This window comes from Strix aluco, chromosome 16, assembly GCF_031877795.1.
Source record: "Strix aluco isolate bStrAlu1 chromosome 16, bStrAlu1.hap1, whole genome shotgun sequence".
Taxonomy (NCBI): Eukaryota; Metazoa; Chordata; class Aves; order Strigiformes; family Strigidae; genus Strix; species Strix aluco.
Genome location: NC_133946.1, coordinates 19922578 through 19941215, shown reverse-complemented (window position 1 = coordinate 19941215; position 18638 = coordinate 19922578). Strand labels below are relative to the sequence as shown.

The 18638-nt window shown below is 48.8% G+C and overlaps 1 protein-coding gene across 1 annotated transcript in view; it reads left to right on the top strand.

Moving 5' to 3' along the window:
- Positions 1-5551: 5551 nt before the first annotated feature.
- Positions 5552-18638, top strand: part of PNPLA2 (patatin like domain 2, triacylglycerol lipase) — a 31349-nt gene continuing 18262 nt past the window's right edge. The window contains exon 1 of the mRNA XM_074842697.1: positions 5552-5924. Coding sequence (XP_074698798.1) covers positions 5738-5924 — 187 coding nt within the window. The 5' untranslated portion in view covers positions 5552-5737. The remainder of the gene's footprint in view (positions 5925-18638) is intronic.

The window sequence follows — 18638 nt, the reverse complement described above, 5'->3', positions numbered from 1 at the left end:
TGACAAGCCATGGGACTCAGCCCGCTTGAAGTGCTTAAGAAATGGCTCAGCTTGTCTGAACCTGGATGCTTGTTTTGACACTGCTGTTTCTTAAACAGTATGTGGAAGCTGAATCTACCTGATGTTAAGTTCACCTTCCCCTTACTATTTTGCCATCCCAGTTACTCAGAAAGAGTCCCATCTATTCAGCAATAAAAGGGCTTTTTATTTTTCAGGATCTGTTTAATCAGTTCCAAAATATGTGAAACTGAATGGACAGCAGGTCTGAATTAGCCCAGAAACATTTAACATTTCAGAGCTCACGGCAATTAGTTTTTGAAAATGTCTAAAGGCACCAATTTTGTTGCTATGTCAGATTTCCAAGATCTAGGGACAATACCAGTGAAGTGCTTGACTCTGCTTGGATTTCATGTGACATCTGTATGCTTAACATAGAATCTGTAACAAAAAGCATTACTGCATCCTGCTCTTCACAGGACACAGACCAGTGCAGAGGTGCCCATCCTACTGAATGGCTGTCCTGGGCATAGCTGGATGTGAATCACCTTGATCTGAACAAGAACGATTTCATGAGGAGAATGGTGTTTTTGGAGAACTGAAACTGATCTCTGGCGTGACCAGAAGAATGCATCAGCTTGGGAGGACAGTAAATTTTGCTTTTATAAAGTGTATTCTGCTAGGAGATGGTTCTGGCAGGCAACTTACCCTGACTTCTACAGCGGTCTTTGCCTGTCACCGTAAAGTAGAGTGCAAGTGGCACATGTGATGCTCTTCCCATACCCAGTCTCCACAGGCAGTGTCAAAAAGAGGTGTCCTGGAGCAGCCTACACTGAAGTTTTTCCAACATAGCTCTTGTTGTTTTTTTTTCCTGAAACAACTATGTTGGTTATGAGTCATTGGACAAAGCATGGCAAGTACTTCTGAGAGGAGGAGAGATGGGTGAAATCCAAGTAGGAAAAACTATTTTAACTCCCTGTGGTGTACTGAGAGAGAAAACGCCCATGACTTCACAGCAGCCAAGGGAGAGAGCAGTTGAAAGTTAGGTCCTCGGAATGGCCGTGATGGGAGCAACTAACCCTTGCTGCCCTCTGTGCCTGCTTCAAGAGTGAGTTACAGGAGGTAACAGTGCCAATACCTTTCATCTGCTTTGTCTCGTAAGGCCTAGCACGGTGATCTTTGTGGCAGGAACAACAACCACTCGTGTTTGCTCTTAATCCTCTGTCAGACTCGTAACGGCTGTGGTTTGGCACTGGAAGGGGTGCAGGTATAGCTGTGTTTCCTTTCTGATTTCTCCAGATCGCTGAAGAAGAGTGGTTCTTGGATGTGGTTTTACCCTCACCCTGTGATATTGCCTTGCTTGGCCGCTGCGAGAGCAAAGTCAATGTTTTCACAGGAAGGAACTGCCCTGTCACACCACTCCACAGGGATTTTCCATGCACAAAGGGATTTGTTTCAGCAGCACTGAGCTATTCCATGAGTTTTGCTGTGCCCAGGCCTGTGGGATGAGACAGACCTATGGTGCCAGCTGCCTGGCTACTGTGATGAGGGGAGGACTACAGCTACATCTAGACTAACTTCTTTCTTCCCCCTATTTTTCTCTATCTTCTCCCTATGACCTGTTAAACCTTGAGTTATGGACCTGATCCTGTGCTGGGTGTCCTCTTACCACCTTTAAATGCCTTCCTGAAAGTGCATAATTCTAATGAATGCTCCTGATGCTCAATTTGCTTTGAGAAAGAGAGGGACAGCTCATTTGCTAAACTGTTTGGGGCAGTTCTCAGAGAAAGCACTGAAAATAACGGCATTTGTTACACTGCCACAGGGAGCCGATGTATTCTACACAACCAGCCCACAGGTATTCCTTGTGAATGTAAAATCAAAGCACTTTAAGCTTTTATCCCTCATATCTATTCACAAAACAGTTGTCACCTGATGGCTTTGTACATGAGCAGTGATGTGCCTGGAAGTTTGGTGCTCTGGCTGGAGTTTGTTCACCACTCTCTTCTGCTGATCTCGATGAGCTTCAGCTGTGAAGGAGATGGGATCCCTGCTCCTGCTCTGTGGACACTATTCTGAATTTTCAAGTATCACTGGTGCTTCTTCAGACTTAGCAATGATTTCCAAAGGCAAGGGCAGCAGTGAGGTGGATGTGTTGTATTCCATGATGCTCTCGGAGAAAACTGGTGCCTGCCAAAGCTTGGAGTGGTGGCCTAGTCTGTCCCCTTGCAGCATCAGTTTTAGCTAGGACAGGTTTTTCCTGACGTCTTCATAAAGAAAGGCTCAAAGGCATTGAAGGGAAAGGAAAGGATAGCCTTGCGCCTGGAGATTACACTGGTAACTGATCATTACTAAATTGATGGTAGGGAAGAGTGATTTAGTCATAGGCTTGACGCTGAAACATGCAAGCTTTCCTCACTGGGACACAAATCTGCGCCATCTCAAATCAACTCCGACTGAAAGTCATTCCTCACAAGCACCATGGGGCAGGGAGAGTAACATGACATCTTCACTACTTGGAAAGCGGGGTGAATGTCCTGGATACTACTGAAAAGTAATAAGTAAGGGCTCCCTGGGGCCACTGTCAAATTAACGAGTTTCACTCTTACTACTAAGGCCTGATTTTGCAAGCTGCTACATGCAGGCAGCCCTGCTGAACTCAGTAGGTTTGACTTATGTAGGGCAGAGATATCTGTAGTAGCTCTCCTAGAAGGAAAATTCAGTCCCAAGAGAGCCAGACAAGGGGACTGCTCTGTTGCCTCAGGAGATACCCCTATGAAGCAAGTCCCAAGAGTTTGCCATGGAATTGTCCAACATACCCAAACATCACAGTCAAGAAAAAGACATCAGTCAGGCTTTCCAGTGATGTTAAAACAGCACTCGGGTTGCTCTTCATGACCAGTGCCCCAGTCTTGCTGACTACAGGCAACACTGCTAAAGTAACATGCTGAAGACAACAGTATAACAGACTGCCTCTCAGCTTCCCTTTAAAATTAATTCCCGTTGGCCGCCAACAGCCAAGGTCTTACCCAGAAAACCAGATTATTTTCTTGTACGTTATTATCTCATATGTACTAACTGCTCACCATTCGTTAGACTAAAAAATAAATGCAACAAAGAGAGATTGCACGAGAAGCTGTCTCAGTGGCATCACAACATGTAAGGGCATGAATGAACTTGCAGTGTCCTGATAGGAGTTTGATACACATGAAAAGCTGCCATGTAAGTCTTGCTGACCTGGTTTATTGCAGCATTAAGAGCAATTACAGGATTCTGGCAGTACTTTCTTATTGAGGAGAAAAAGATTAGTTGGGGGGGATAATTTATTTTTGAGAAAAAAACAGTTGTTTGCCAGCCTGCTAGTGTCAGTACCCAGGCAGCGCTCTGCAGAAATTACTGTTCACATGGCTTACTTCATTAACCTGGTTCAACAGGGTTGAACCTCCTCAAATAGGTAACCTTGAGGGCCAAGGCAGAGTGATGTAAACAATTTAGGATGAGATTGCTGTTGAGAAATCAAGTGATTGTCACAGTATTGTTTATTTTCCAGACACAGTAGGAACCTTAACGTTGTGAAATGCTGAAAAAAAGAGGAAGCAGCGTTGGCTCGAGAATGAAGCTGTTCTTGTGGTTACAAGTGTTAGGGAGGTATCTGCAAACAAGGTTCAGTATTCAGTTTTGCCACACATTTCCGCTAAAGTCACAGCCCACTGACCAGTTCTTCTGCAGCACAATCCCTGTTCTGGAAAATGCAAGACACAATGTTTTCTTTGGGTTTGGCTACCTGGAAATACCTCTCCATGTCACCAGAAGCACGGGGTGAAAGCACTATGATTGTCTTGGTGCTAAGGGCCTTTAAGAGGGTCAAGGCTCAGGTGTGCCAATGCTCACCTCTTCAGGTGGAGGAGATGAGGGCTGACAAGGGTTACGTAACAATGTCAAACACCGGGGAGGAAGGAAATTACAAAAGCAAGTAGAGGTAGAGGAGGAAGAGAAAGAAGGGTGTGTATAGGGCATAAACAGAGGATTTGAGATAAGTGGGGCTAATTCTTTAGGTGCTCCAGGATGGAGCTAATCTGTATCAAGGGTAGTTCCTGCGAGCTAGGTGAGGTGGTGGGCTCCAGGGTAGGACTTGGAAGAAAGGTAAGGCTGGACTCCTGTCTGTCTGATAGATGGAAAGTGCAAATATTTAATGAAAAAGCACTCTGTAGAGGCTGGAGTATGAGGCCTAACTTAAACTCAAGTATTGGATTTATACAAGGGCTCCCTGCTGAGTTTGGTTGCTTTGGTCATCTGACTGTGAGGCAGTAGCTGTTATTACAACCTGGATGGCCCCTCTACAGGGAGGGTATCAGCCTCCCTTGTACCCTTTGAAAGGACAGTTGAAGTGGAAGGAACAGGAGAGGGGCTACTTGGATGACCTCCACTAAGATAATTGGTGAAATTTCTGTGAGGAGGAAGGCCTAGCTTTGTGTAGTCTGAGAGCTGTTAAGGATAGGTATAACAGTGTCCCAAACGAGAAACTTCTGACCAGTTGTAAGAAAACTAATGCAAATAGACTTATGCCAAGATGAATTAAGACTTAAAAAAAAAATAAATCCAAAACCCAACAAGTTTTGGTAGAAAGCGCTTCTGCTTTATGTTGATTCAATTAAAAAACTACTTACGCTTTTTGCTTTGTACCCCCCCAACCTCCCTCTTGCTGAGCTTGCTTCTCTGCTTTGAGTTGAGCAGCTGCTTCTCTTGCTATGCTGATCTTTTCGATGCCCCTGTAAACTTGCACACTTATCTAATTGCTTAAATGGTTACAGTCTGTATAGTTTATGACAAGGGGATCTTTCCATCTTCTGAAATCTATTTTGATCTCCTAACAGCACCGGCCTCCCACCCAGCGCTGCTCTGTGCTGAGCCGATACGCCACACGCTTGCCGGCGCTAAGAGAAAATTGCAGTTGCCCTGACCAAAAGTAAGCGTTTTGGTGAGCTTAGAGGCATGTAGAGAAAACTGTTAGGAGAAGGTTAGCAAAGGTAAGCAACTGTGCGTGTTCTAGTGAGTTTAGAGGCAGAGAAAGCTGTTGAGAGAGAGGGGTTGCCGTGGCTGTGCTGAGCCTTGCCTCCCTCAGGCTCCTCAGCTTCGTGTGAAAGGGGGAAGCTTTTCCCTTCCTCTCATGTTTCTTGCCCATCTCCCGAAAAGCAAAGGTCTGTATTTGTGGGAAACTCCAACAATTTGGAGCAGAGGCCTCCCAGAAACAGGGTGTTTTGTGAGGGGGAGACAGGCTGCTGCCCCGGTACACGGCTCTGGGGTGCTGCGCGGAGCCGTAACCCTCTCCTCTCCCCCTCCTCCCCGAAGGAGCCGGCTTAGCCTCCGCCCCTCCACGCGGTTCCGCCGGCGGCGAACGCCCGCAATGCCCCGGGGGCCGGCCGGGAGCGGGGGTTCACCGGAGGAAGGGTTGGGAGGAGGCGCCGGCCGCTTCCCGCCCAGCGCCGCCGCCCCTCAGCGCGGCCTCGCCGCAGGCCGAGGGCGGGCCCGAGCCGCCTCATATAAGCTGGGCGGCTGTCACCGGCGGCCCAGCGGCAGTCCCGGCCGTGCTAACGAACCGCTCCTCCGGCAGCGGCGTCTCCCGGCTCCGGTCCTCCGTCCCGCCCGCCCAGGGGCGGTGTGATGTGAGAGGAGCCCCGCGGCTTCCCCTCTCCGTCGCGGCTGCATCCTTCCCCCCCGCCTGCAGCGGGGCGCGGAGGCCATGTTCCCGCCGGACTCCACCTGGAATATCTCCTTCGCCGGCTGCGGCTTCCTGGGGGTCTACCACATCGGGGTGGCCAGCTGCCTGCAGGAACATGCCCCCTTCCTTGTCGCCAACGCCAGGAAGGTCTACGGCGCCTCAGCCGGGGCGCTTACCGCCACCGCCCTGGTCAGCGGCGCCTGCCTCGGTAAGCGCGGGCGGGCGGGCGGCCTGAGGGGCCGGTGCTCTCCTTCGCGTCTTCCCTTCGTTGTTATTAATTCTTTAATTATAACAGCGGGTAGGGAGGAGGGGGGGGGGTGGAAACAGCGCTCCGCCCTCCACCTCATCCTGCCTAAATGCACGCGGCGCTTTGTTTTTAAGGCCTTTACGTCAGGGTTCGCCCCCTCGCCGGCCGGTCCCTGGGGGAGGCTGCGTGCCTCGAGCCGAGGGTGTCGGAGGCACCTCATGCCCCATCAGCTCTGGGTGGCTGCGAGCGGGAGGCGAAGCGACTGGAGACACCAAGCAGCGTGTTACCGCTACGGGTTAGAGTTGAACAGCATCTCTGAGTAACTAGGAAATCTCTCTTGGCATCTTTGTTTCTGGAAGAGGGTTGTTTCTCAGGGTGGAGGGCACTGGGGAATTTTCTTGCCCTCTGCAAGAGCTAGGTTGCCAGTTCAGCTAGATGTTACCTCTGTTTTCAAGTTAGAAAAGAAACCTTAAAAAGCTGTCTCTGAAGCAGGCACACAGTGTAGTCTGTCCCTGCTTCGGGCATGTCTGGGGAGCAGCTGAAGAGAATGGTGTGCGGTGCTTCCTGGTTTTTTGCTGTTTTGAAGTTCAGCTGTTTTGCATATGGGCGGAAAAGTCAACAGGCACATGCTAGAGTCTGTACTTGGAATCTTTTGAGAATAACAAATGCAGAAAAGCATCTTAAACTTGAAAGGGGAAGGTGGTGTGGGAGAATCGGGTGTATCTATTTAGTCTCAGAGAATTACGAGTCTCTCCTAGAGCCAAGTGAAACCAGAGCTGTTTACTGCTTGAACTCCTCTCACCTTGATCACAGGTGTTTTCCACAGCACTCCCTGTTCTTTAGGGACAGGTAGAGTTTTGAGATATAGCCTTCATGCAGCAAAAGTTAGCTTTTTCTGTGCAGTTGGGTTTGAAGTTTCCCCCTCCTTACTATTTTATTTACAGAAATGCCCCGTGAAGGGCAACCGTTGCTTCTGGAGCTTGATGGGAAGCTCCTAACAGCTGTTCAAACCCTGGTCTGGCATCTCCAAGGCTGTAGTCATGCCATGGTGCTAGCTTTTATTGTGGACAAGCGAAAAGGCCTCTAATCCCTTCTCCTGCAGCGATCATTGGCTGATAGGTGCCAGGGATTTGGTTGCTTTGCTTCCAGTGAAGAGGTGGCTGCCCAATTAGTGCCCGAACCTAGTGGTCCCTGTGCTACTCGGAGGTGTGGCATGAACATGAGACAGGCTGGGCCGTAGTGCCCAAATCCTCGCCTTGCTCAGATGCCATTATAATGCTGAGCAAGTCTGTTGTCACGTCTACCCTGTTCTTGCTATTTGTATGCCCAGAGCATCCATGGAGCACTAAGCATTGTCCTCAGGGAGTTAGCCAGCCTGGTAGAGAGCTTTCTGTGAATCAGGATTAGGATAGGTTTTCCCACTCCCTATGAGTTACAAGGGGAGGCATGATAATGAGGGCTGATTAGGGGCCACCTTCTAGGCAGCATGCACCTCCCTGCTGAAAGAGGACAAACCGTGCTGCTTAAAGCCAGACAAGGCCTGGATTTGGGGTGTTCAAACTCTGTCTTAAGTTTGACTTCTCTGGGATAGTTTTCTTTTGATTCTGCCTGTGTGGCTGGCATATATCTTGGGTAGAGAGCAACTCTAAGGCAACAGAGCTGACTTCTGAAAGTAAAAGCAGATGGGTGCTTGGTTGGGGCATGGTATCGCTGCACTTTGTCCCTGTCGTAAACCCTCCTGACAGTGCAGATTCCAGGCTGAAGTCCAGGGGTTAGAATGAAATCATAGGGAAGAAGGAGACAGGGCAGAAGGTACAGCTGCAGCCTGTACTGGGAGGGCAGTTCATCCTAGCACAGGCTGTTGTAGGATCCCCAGTATCTGTGTTTGCCGTGCATCTGGTTTCTGTCTGAGAGTAGGTGTAATAGCCCGTGGGCTTTAAAGCTTGTGGCAACTGCTACCCTGCACTGTCTGTTGCCCTGTCCATCAAACTGGAATGTGAAATAGTGTCTGAATGCCAAGCAGAGGGGAATTTTGCAGAAGCCTTGCTGCTTTGGCTGTGTGTAGATAAGGTTAGTGCCTTCATGCATGTGTACTTGGCACTGAACTCAGACTGTACTGTGCAAAGGTAAATACCTCCTTTGGGGTTTTTCTGTAATTCTAATCCTTTGAGACCCTGATTGGAGAGAACAGAAATTTTCCTGGACTTCAGAGTGTAAGATCCCACTTAGTGGTTTCTTTCCCAGCTTTTTCCTTCTGGTCTTTGCATCTGTTCAGCTTGCTTCTGAGCTGATTCTGCCTTCTCCCTGAATTAAGACCTCACTGTCATCATTCGTATGTGGCAGTAAGGCTTCACTGTAGGCTAACACTGAACTGAAAGTCCTGACCAAATGATTTGCAGTCTTGAGATCTCACTGTGGGCTTCAAAGGCATATTTGAGAATACCAAGTAAAACAACATTGGGCATCCATATTGGCTAGGCAGAGGACCTTATTTCTAAGTAAGATTCCAGGAGGTATTTATGGTCTGATACAACCTCACCTAGCTCTTGTTAAGCATTTTACCACCGAGTTGAAGGGATCTTGGATTTGTTTTCCAGGGCTGCAACATTGGTATTGTCCTACATCTGAAGTGCTCTCTCGCTTTGAGGTTATTCTGTTCACTGGCATGACAAAACTTCGCTGTTTTTCCACTAGAGTAGTCTGTGTGGCTATCAGGATGCATTGGGCAAAGTCTCGCGTGTTTACAAGTTACTGATTGTGCATACTGCAGTGTTGCAGCATGAATAGATGAATGATGGGATGTGAACCTGTAATCACCGAAAAGCTGTTTTCGAGCTGATGCTAAGGTCCTGGACTGTGCTTGTGACTCATAGTTAACCAACAGCATCTCAATTGTGTAGCATGTGAATATTGTGGTATGCAGCTCTCATCTGAGGGTGGGTTGGAATTGCTGAATTGCTGCTTTTTTAGGGGGGAGGAGGTGGGTTCTGCTGTCAGAGGCAAAGCTGGCTATCAAACCCCCATCTGTGGGAGTTAGCTGTTTTCCCTAAGCGTGACAATGTGAGCAGAAAATGATAAAGCAAGCTGAGGAGAGGCTTCTAGTACTAAGAATACAGAAAGGAGACCATATATATGCTAGATAGAGCGGTGGTGTTTGGGGTGTTCTTTGGGGAGCTCTTCCTTGGTTGTTTACAGGATTTTTTTTTTTTTTTTTTAAACAACTGTCTTAGCCAGGACTCTGTCTCAGACTTGACTTGAGATGAGGTAACAGTTACTTAGCATTCAGGTTTGCTTGTCAAGCTGTCACCATGTGACCACCAGGAAATACACTGCTAACTGTAGAGACTTTTTCTGTTGGGTAGCAGGAAGAAAAAACCCAACAAATAAACCCTCTTCTACCTTTTGAAACTGAGATAATGAACAATAGCAGCATCTTAAATGTGCTCCTGAAATTTGATTATGTGCATGCAAAGGCTTAAGGAGTGGTCACAGAGATTATTTTCTCTGTGTGGGAGGGGTCTAACACCAAATTCCAGTCTGAGAAAGGGAAATAAATCCGCTTGGTCTCTATAGATTTCTCAGAGCAATCCCAGTTTATGCTGGCCAATGTGTGAATTGTGAAGCATATCCTAAGGGAAGCATATGTGATGTCTTGTGTGGCTGTGTGAAGAGATCTATAGATCTCCCCAGGTACATGAAGGAAAGCTTCATAGCATCTGTGGCCTCTCAAAACTCAAGTCCCCCCCTGCACAGGAGATTGTCATCTGTATTCCTGTAGAGGCCCTTGCTGGAGAGAAGATTGTTGAGCTCAGCAGCCTGAGCCCGGTCAATGGAAGGAGAGACACCCTTATGTACATACATGGAGACATGGATGTAATTAATGGGGAACCTTCTGGTGCTTCCTGGAAGCGGTAAAGCTGCTGCTTCTTTCTCTGGTGGAAAATAGAGGTGGGGGGGATGTTCTGTGCTGACATAGTCAGAAATGTTCACTGGCTTGGTGGAGAAGCTGCTGTGCCTGGATCGGTGCCATCAGTGGTCACAGGGCTGCAGGCTCGGCTGTCCTGATGAGTGAGCTGGCAGCCAAGCCACTGGAGAACCCTGCAATACCTTTTGCTGGGAGGGAAGGAAGGAGCTTGTTTCTGCTGTCTGCCTGGCTCTGATGAGGAAGTTCCCCTGAGGAGAGGTGCTCTTGCAGGCATCTTGTTGGATGAGTGCAAGGGAAGCCAAGCAGCCACTTTTAGTGAAAAACATGGTCATAGCAATGACTGTGTGTGGTTTTTTTGTCCTGCTGAAATCAGGACACCCCACATAGATAGGTGTGCAGAGCAGCTTGGTGCCCAGCCTTGCTCCCTCAGCCATGGCAGCAGCTGTGCAGTGTCAGTGGCAACAGCACAAGTGGTCTTTGCGTGTCATTCTTCTCACCCATAATTTCAGCATCGCTTTTGAACTTGTAAGATGTCTAGGCTGTTCCACTTCTTTCTGCCTCTTATCTCCCAAAACTCTTCAAGGCACCCGCAAGTCCTCCATATAAATTATGAGAAGCTGTCATGTGTCCTTCAGGGTCCTGTGTCTGGTTACTGGTAATGTTTGGAAGTTTAGTCCTGCTAAATCAAAAACCTTCCTCAGATTTCTTGCTCTGTCTTCCAGTTCCAGACTCCTGCTGCTGTAGTGGTTACATCAGCTCTGCCTGCATATCCAGTAGCTGGTGGTGTTTGTTTCCTGCCTGTCCGAGGGCCGTGCTGCCTTCCAGCGCAGTGGGCTTGGGAATGACTGTACTCTGATGCTAGTCCCCTGCTCGCTTTGGCTTTCTCCACGTTTCCCTCTGCCCTCCATGAAGCAGGGGTGAAATGTTCACTGGCTTGGCTGGAGAATGATTTTCGACTCTGCTGTGCTTGCTTTGTACTGTACTTGAAGAGGACCATGCAAGTGCTGGAAAAATGGTAATTTGGTCAGCGTTGCTTCTTTCTGGAGCTGGGAATGGACAAGCCTTCTAATTCCAGGGCCTTTGCAAAAGCTCAGAAATCTCCTACTCCAAGGAGCAGTGTGAATGTGTGACTACTGTCCATCTTGTTCTCCATGAGGCAAACCCTGCTGCTGGTTGGGTTCTAAGCTGGCCACCACTTTCCCATTGAATCCTCTGCACTTCTACACTTCCACTGCCCAGCTCTTAACACTAGGCCTCTTTCTTCCTGGGACTTGAAGTGAAAGTCAGGATGTGCCTTCAAGAATCTTGGAGTTGAGGGAGCCCATGTATGTATATTTGCCTGGGGCTGTTTTCCTTGTCAAGCAGGCATAAGGCACCAGAGAGAGTAAGAGCTGGTGAAAAGGAGGGGTAGAGGAAATGACTCTGTGTGGAAGGCCCTAAATAAGTATGTTTTTGGGAAGAAGAATGTGTCCAGGAAGTGGTAGTGTCTGGGGGCAGTAGAAAATCCCTTCCAAGATGTACATAGAAGGGAGGGAATTGGTGAGCCTGGGAGTGTAGAAATGATGCTGGAGGCTGTTGTAGCTACAAAGGCCAGAGGAAGGGAGGAGAGAGTTTGGCACTTCTGATACAGTAGCTGCTTGTGACAGGCCTGATCCTGTCCTTGGGGTTGTGCTGATCTGTGGTACAGTGTGTACAAGAGAGCTGCCCTCAGTGTTCCTGGAGAAAGGGGGAAAGGCTCAGAACACGCCAAGCTCCATGTGATCCCAGTGGGGAAGAGTCTGGGCAGGTGGCATGCACTTTGTTTTTAGTGCTTGGGACATGTCAGGGGTGGAAGATGGTACTTTTAGCAGAACTAAGGGCTTTGTGCTGCCCTCTGGCACTTGCCCAGACCTGAAACTGGGGTGCTTTCTGGTACAGATAAAGGCCAAATCTACATTGATGGCTTCTGTCTGACAAGTCCTCTGGAATCAGTAAGCTTCATAAAGCATCTTCTGCAGCTGTTTGCCAGGCTTTTGGCTATGCCATGCCTGGAGGATTTCTTCTGAGAATGAACCATTCTCTTCATACACCGCAGTTTGTTTGGAGGGATACTGGTTTTGCAAGCCTTTTGGGTTAGGATTTAAAGGACTGAGTACCATTTTAGCATTGGAGGCTCTGGCAGTGTGTCTTTGAGCTGCCACTCCTGTGGATTATCTAGTTTAGCATCCTGAAGTAGAGGAGGTGACATCTGAGGGTGTAAATGAATCAGGGAGTCCTTTACATATGTTAATTACAAGGGCTGCTCTTGCTGGCTTCCTTGAACGCTGCTGATTCAGGGCTGGGCCTGGGAAGAGTTATTCCAGTGTATCATGGAGCAGGGTGTGGATTCGGCTGTCATAGTTATGTCATGCATGGAGAAGGTTAGAGCCCTGTTTCAGAGTGGGCTGTCAGCACAGTGAGAGTTTACATTGATTTATCTAGTCCAGTGTTCTTACATAGTGGGATTGGTAGAAACCTCTTCATGGGAACAAACTAACTGTTTAACTACTGCCATAGTTCTGCACACAGAAGGGTTCATTCAGTGGGTGTGAGCTTCGGGTGGATGTTGCTACATCTGTCTTGTGCTCTTCTTGCTTGTGCACTGCTCAGCCTTGCAAGAAGGGTTGAGCAGAGGCTCTTCCCTTGCAGGGGTCTGTGCAACCCTCTGTGAGTAGCTCCCATCCTGCTCACACAATGGTTTTCAGAACCCACAACATCTTGATGCTTGGGACTGGTGGCTGGGGGACCACTGCTGATGTCTGTAGAAGAAAGGTAACGTCAGTCTCCAGGTATGCTTGTGTCATGACTCCCAAGAAATGCAGCCTGCCTTGTCTGCCTGAAGACGCTTCCCAGATAAGCTGCTTCGTCAAAACAAGATTCCTTCTAGAGCAAAATGCCCGTGCCTCTCTTCTGAGGACTGCTTTGGAACGAAGCTGCTCATTCTCACTTCCTTGCTGGAGCCTGCCCCGCTCATGCCACGGCTAGTGGGGGAGAGTTCAGGGGTGTAAGGTGACAGTGTGCCTGGGTGAGATGGAAGGGCGAAGCGGGCGCAGCAAGCAGTGTGCTCGCATGTGTGTGGGGACGTGCTTGGCATGGATTGGAGCGCTTGGCTACCTGTGCGCAAGCACGAGGGAGCTGGTCATGATGCAGGCTGAGGGCCAGTGGAGGACTTCAGGGCTATTCCTTTCATTCTGTGCCAGAGCTTTAGCATCCATACAAGTGTACAGTGGGAAGGGACGGGGAGAAAGGCTGCTCTCTTCTGCCTGACAGAGCTGGCTGTGTCTCTGGTAACATCTCTGGTGAACCCAAAACAGTTGCTGTCTGCAAGCACGTAGGAGAGCTTTCAGCAGGGGTTAGACTGAAAGCCACCGAAAGCTGTGTGTGGGCCTTGCTTTGGTGTTGGTGAGCCAGCTGAGGGTAATGGCTAGTGTGTGATAAAGCTGAAGGGATGCTCGAGAGGCAACTATTTCTTCAGGGTCCGGAAACAGAAATGATGACTGCTCACTCCACTTTTTGTCTTTGTGGATCTGTGGTGCAGGTACCTGGCAAAGGTATCTACTGTCCTGTAGCACTGATCTCTTTTTCCAAAGCATCCTCTAGTGATCCCTCCCCTGTGAAGTGGAAACAGTGCTCTCTTTCTCTAGGTGTGTGGTGCCATCCTGCAAACCAACCCCGAGAAGTGAGTATGGAGTGTATGTGTAACATTGTGCGCGTGGGTGAGACTTGATCCTCCTGCACCAGTTCCTGTTCAGAACAGCCACTACTGGAGGCTTTGTGTTGGTGGTTTTCATTCGGATGAATAAAGTGGGAGTTGGATGCAGTTCCACTTCTGCCTCTGTTCAGGGCAGAGGAGAAAGGCAATTTCGCATTATTACAACGTGCTTTTCAGTCTGTTTCTCCCCTCCACTCGCTTTCTCTCGCTGAGTACTTTTTAAAAAATTACCCCAAACCCAGCGTTGCTCTGGCTAATAGTGAGCAGCAGGGATCTGAGCTGCACCTTCTCTTACTCTGCGAATCCCCTTTTCTTGTCACCCCATGCAATTTGAGTTGCGTTACATCATTGACAGGGATGGATGGATGAGGACAGGACACGGCTTTCAGTACAGCTTGCCTGGGGTTCTGAGCAACTTTTCCTTTTCATGCGCTGTTATACCATTTAAATTCTCTCTAATGCAATGAACAGGAATGCAGCATTAAGCCTCGTATTAGGGAATTAGTGGAGAAAGATTAAGCTAGTGGGCATTGCTGTTGTGGTTGTGACAGAATGATCCTGGCTGTCTGCCTGAACTGAGCTGCCTCTGGACCTTCCTACTGATTGTTTCACAGTAGCAGCTGCACTGTTTTCTGATTTGTTTTGCAAAAATAAACGCTCCTATCCTGGCTGCAGAAACAAACCAGGCCTCAGCTTGCAGAACATCAGTTGCCTGGTGAGGCTTTGGTGTGCCAGCACTACATTAAGTCCGGTGCAAAGGTTCAGCTTAGAGATGTAATCAAGCCTGGCAGCTCTTGTGCCTGTTCTCCCAAAGTCTTTTTGTACAAAGCAGAGCAACTTGCCTTAAGGTGAGCTGAGGTATAAATTGTGCATCTGCACTTTGGCTCGCATGAGGGTCCTGCCCTGGAGGTACTAGTGGGTGGACAGGCAGGCAGTAGTGACTGTGGGCTGCCTGGTGAGCTGCTCTGTGCAAGAGGAAAAAACTTGGGCAACTTAAAGGCAGATCTTCTCCTTATGCTCCCCATATCTAGGATGTGGCAATAGTTCTCTATTAACTGGTATCTAGAGCACAGGAAATAACCATGTCTTTTGGCTCAAGGGGGGCAAATATTTAAACAAAGTGATCGACAGCTTTTTGCTTTTTTCCCAAATTTTACTTGAAATAGAAAACCAAACATCTTGGGGACAAACACAGAGGGAGGCTTCTGGCTCTGAAGCAGTTGCAGGTGGTCTGGATTTACTTAGTCCTCCTGCTGCAGGCTGCGTCCTGGCGCTGCTTGTGTCTAGACTTTGCAATACTGAGCACTGAGAATCTGAGCCAGAAGGTGTTGTGGGCTGAGCCCCTCCTTCAACGTCTGCCTCTGGCTGCGAGAGCTGGCCCTACTTGAAAAGCTGTCTCTTCCTCTTGGTGTTTCCACCTGCCCCACCTGTAAGGTCAGAATAGGTGTTTCTTACTGTAGTCAGATAGGGATCCCTAGGAGTTACTCTGAGCAGGTACGTATCTTGGGTATGTATCTCACTCTTGAGCAAAGGGGGAGAAAGACCATTATTTACAGCCAGTGGCCAGGCTTTCTAAGAAATCTCCTTTGCAAAATCATCTGCTTGTTGAGCTCTGGAGTTAAATCCCTGCAGAGACCCCCTGATGGGAAGGGTTACCTGCCACAGGAAACAGCCAGTCAAGCAGCCAGGCTGTCTGCAGACTGAGTGGGTGTGTGTTGTGGGGGGAGTTGTGTTTGCTACCTATTTATCACCAAAAAAAAAAAAGCTTCCTTCCTGTATCTCTTCCCTGGAGCCAAGTCAGCTGAGCTGTTTCTTTATCTGACAGCAAAATAGTAGTAGAGAAGGATTGAGTGAAAACCTTAAAATAAGTATACCTCAGAACAACAAAAATTAGGGAAGTCCCAGAAGAACAGCATGTTCCAGTACATGGTGTTACTCAATGTTACTGGCCTACAGGAAGATGTGCACGGATGTGAAAAGAACTGGTGTCTTTAAAGGCTAGCTGCTATCCCCCAGCCTCAAATGTCTTAAAATGTTTTTCTTTGTGTTAAATAGTGGGAGTTATACAGCTTCTGGCAAGTGAGGGATAGATATCCTTTCCACACCCAATGCTTTTAGACACCTGTCCAGGATTTCACACTGAAATTAAAGACCTGTCACCTGAAGATGTCTTATAAGGGCAGATCATAAGACATTGCTCTCACTTTATTTCCTGCTGGCATTAATTTGTCTTTGGGCCCACCTTTGATGTCCCTCTGGCCTCGCTGATAGGCAGTCAGAGAACATCTTGGATCAGGTTCCCATTCAGAACAAGTTGGCCTAAGTTCAGCTTAGCTCACCTGAAGGTCTGTCTGGTTCTTGCTGTCTTGGAACAAGGAGTGGAAACCAGGTGGTTTCAGCGTGAGTGCAGGAAGAGGAAGAGAAGTCCAGCCAGGTGGTGGGATCTTTCACAAACTGATGTCACTGCCCACAACAATTGAGGTTGTCCTTGGGTCACCGGTGTGTTGCTATGCACTTGCTTGGGGTGAATGAACAGGCACTTTCTGGCAGTCTGAGCTACCTGTGAGGAAACATCCAATAAAGTTCTCTGTTAATTATTTTCTAGATATCAGCTCGCAAACTTTTGTTTCGGTGCCTCTTGTTTACAGCTCTGTGGTTTTGGGCTGGTGACAGGACTGTTATAGTTAGGACCGTATCATCTCCTGGGAGAGGCCAGGCAGGGAAAGCATGTGCATCGCTTGCTCTTAGTACTCGGAGAGGAGGCAGGTGTGGGAGCTGTGTGTGCTGAGCTGGAGCAGCCTGGGGATTTGTGCCCAGTAAGAACATGGGACAGCTCTCCTGAAACTGTGTTCATCATTAGAGACTGGCTTTTAGCTCTTCCGTGGATGAGGTACAGGAACAGCTGAAATAGCAAGGGGCAGGCAAGCAAGATAAATTAACCTTGAGATCATGATAGGAAATTCCTTCTGACTCAGCCTATTCCTAAATTCAGGTCTGGACTGGGATCTACCAGTGGGAAACACGAGAAGTCCAGTGATGCTCAGCAACCATCTGAGTTGAAAGTGAAGTGTGAAGGTTGTAGCTGGGGACCCTTGCAGGGAGCATCCGTGCCCAGGATCACACAAACCTTGCTCAAACAGATAGCGAAGCAGAACTTACGCGGCTCCTGAATGAGGTCCTGGATACAGTACGCAGGACCTGGCTCCTGTCCTGAAAATCTTGCAGTCAAAATAACTTGGTCATGCCATCCCAAACTAACAAGGCATTGGGCTCTCAGGGTGCTGGAGGAGTGTCAAAAGCACCTGCACGTCCTTCTGCTAGCTGGCTTCTGTCAGAGCTTTTGGTATTGGTGTGTCTGGCCAGTCTGGAGACTTAGCTGGGTAATGGGGCTGAGGAGAGAGGAAGTGATCTTACCCCTGTACTCGGCACTGGTGAGGCCGCCCCTCAATGAGTGGGTTCAGTTTTGGGCCCCTCACTCCAAAAAGGCCATTGAATGACTCGAGCGTGTCCAGAGAAGGGCAACGGAGCTGGTGCAGGGTCTGGAGCACAGGTCTGATGGGGAGCGGCTGAGGGAACTGGGGGGGTTTAGTCTGGAGAAGAGGAGGCTGAGGGGAGACCTCATGGCCCTCTACAACTCCCTGAAAGGAGGGTGCAGAGAGGGGGGATGAGTCCCTTGACCCAAGGAACCAGCGCCAGGACAAGAGGGAATGGCCTCAAGCTGCGCCAGGGCAGGGTCAGACTGGCTCTTAGGAAGGATTTCTTTGCAGAAGGGGCAGGGGGGGAGTCCCCATCCCTGGAGGGGTTGAAGGGTTGACCCAGCGCTGAGGGATCTGGTGGAGTTGAGAACGGTCAGTGTGAGGTTCATGGTTGGACTGGAGGATCATCACAGAATCACCTATGTTGGAAAAGACCTTGAAGGTCTTCAAGGTTCCAACCTGGATGATTCTGTGAGTGGTGCCTTCTGGGTTGCTGATGTGAAGGAAGGAGTCCGTTTGAATTCTTGCTGGTGTTGAATGAGAGGCAGGTTTGGTGAGGATCTGCACAGTTCCCTGCATGCTCCAGCTGTCCAGGTGAGGTATGGCATCTGCAGTCTGAGGTGTGACCCCTCCGTGCCTCCTACCAGCAGGGACAGGAGATGCTGTCCCTACGTCCATCAACTGTCTGTGCCGTCCTCCGTCCTCCATTCCTGTGGAAGAACCTTTACTTCAAGCTTGCGTCCTGTTTACTGCTGCATTAGCCGGGGAGCGGGAATGTCCCAGGCACAGAGGGTGATCTTTGTGCTGACATGGAGCTCTTCCAGAGGGAGCCGCGGTGTCATGGGTGAGCCACAGTCACAGGAGCTGCTGGGTGGAATGTCCAGAATGCCCCTCTCCCTCTTCAGCCTGCTCTGTTCCTATTTTTGTTTGTGTCTTAGGCTTTTTTTTTTTTCCCACTTGAAATACTTTATGGGTCAGCTGTCCTTTTGCTGGCTGGCAAATGGGTATCATTGTGGTCTAATGTCAACAGGAGAGCATCACGATGCTCTTGGTGCAAAAGCCTTGCTGCTGAATATATGGGTCTGAAGAGGCCCTTCTTCCTCACTTGTCACCCCTCCTGCCATGGGGTGTTTAACCTTTGCAATGCTCCTCATCCTCAAGCATTGTACAAGCTTGAAGTGGCCTTTCTGTTTCATCTCAGAGCTGTTAGCTGCACTTGAAGTCTTCCCAGCAGCCTGGCTAACATCAGTTCTAGGTGAATGATCTCCAGCTCTTCTTTTTCAGAGGCAGAGTAGCAGCAGCCTGCTGTGGCTGGAGGTGTTTGTATATTTGTATACAGTTATAAATAGCATGTGCTGCTTGAATGCTTTTCAGGTTAGAGAAGGGTAGTTTAGGGGACACAAGGCAGTAGCAACTTAGATACTGGGTTATTTTGGAGTCGGGCATGACTAGTGGGGGTAAAAGTTCTTTAAGGGAACGATCTTTCTGTGTCAGTAAGCTAATGTGAAGTTGCTTTGACACATCTTAAAAATGAAATGCAAACT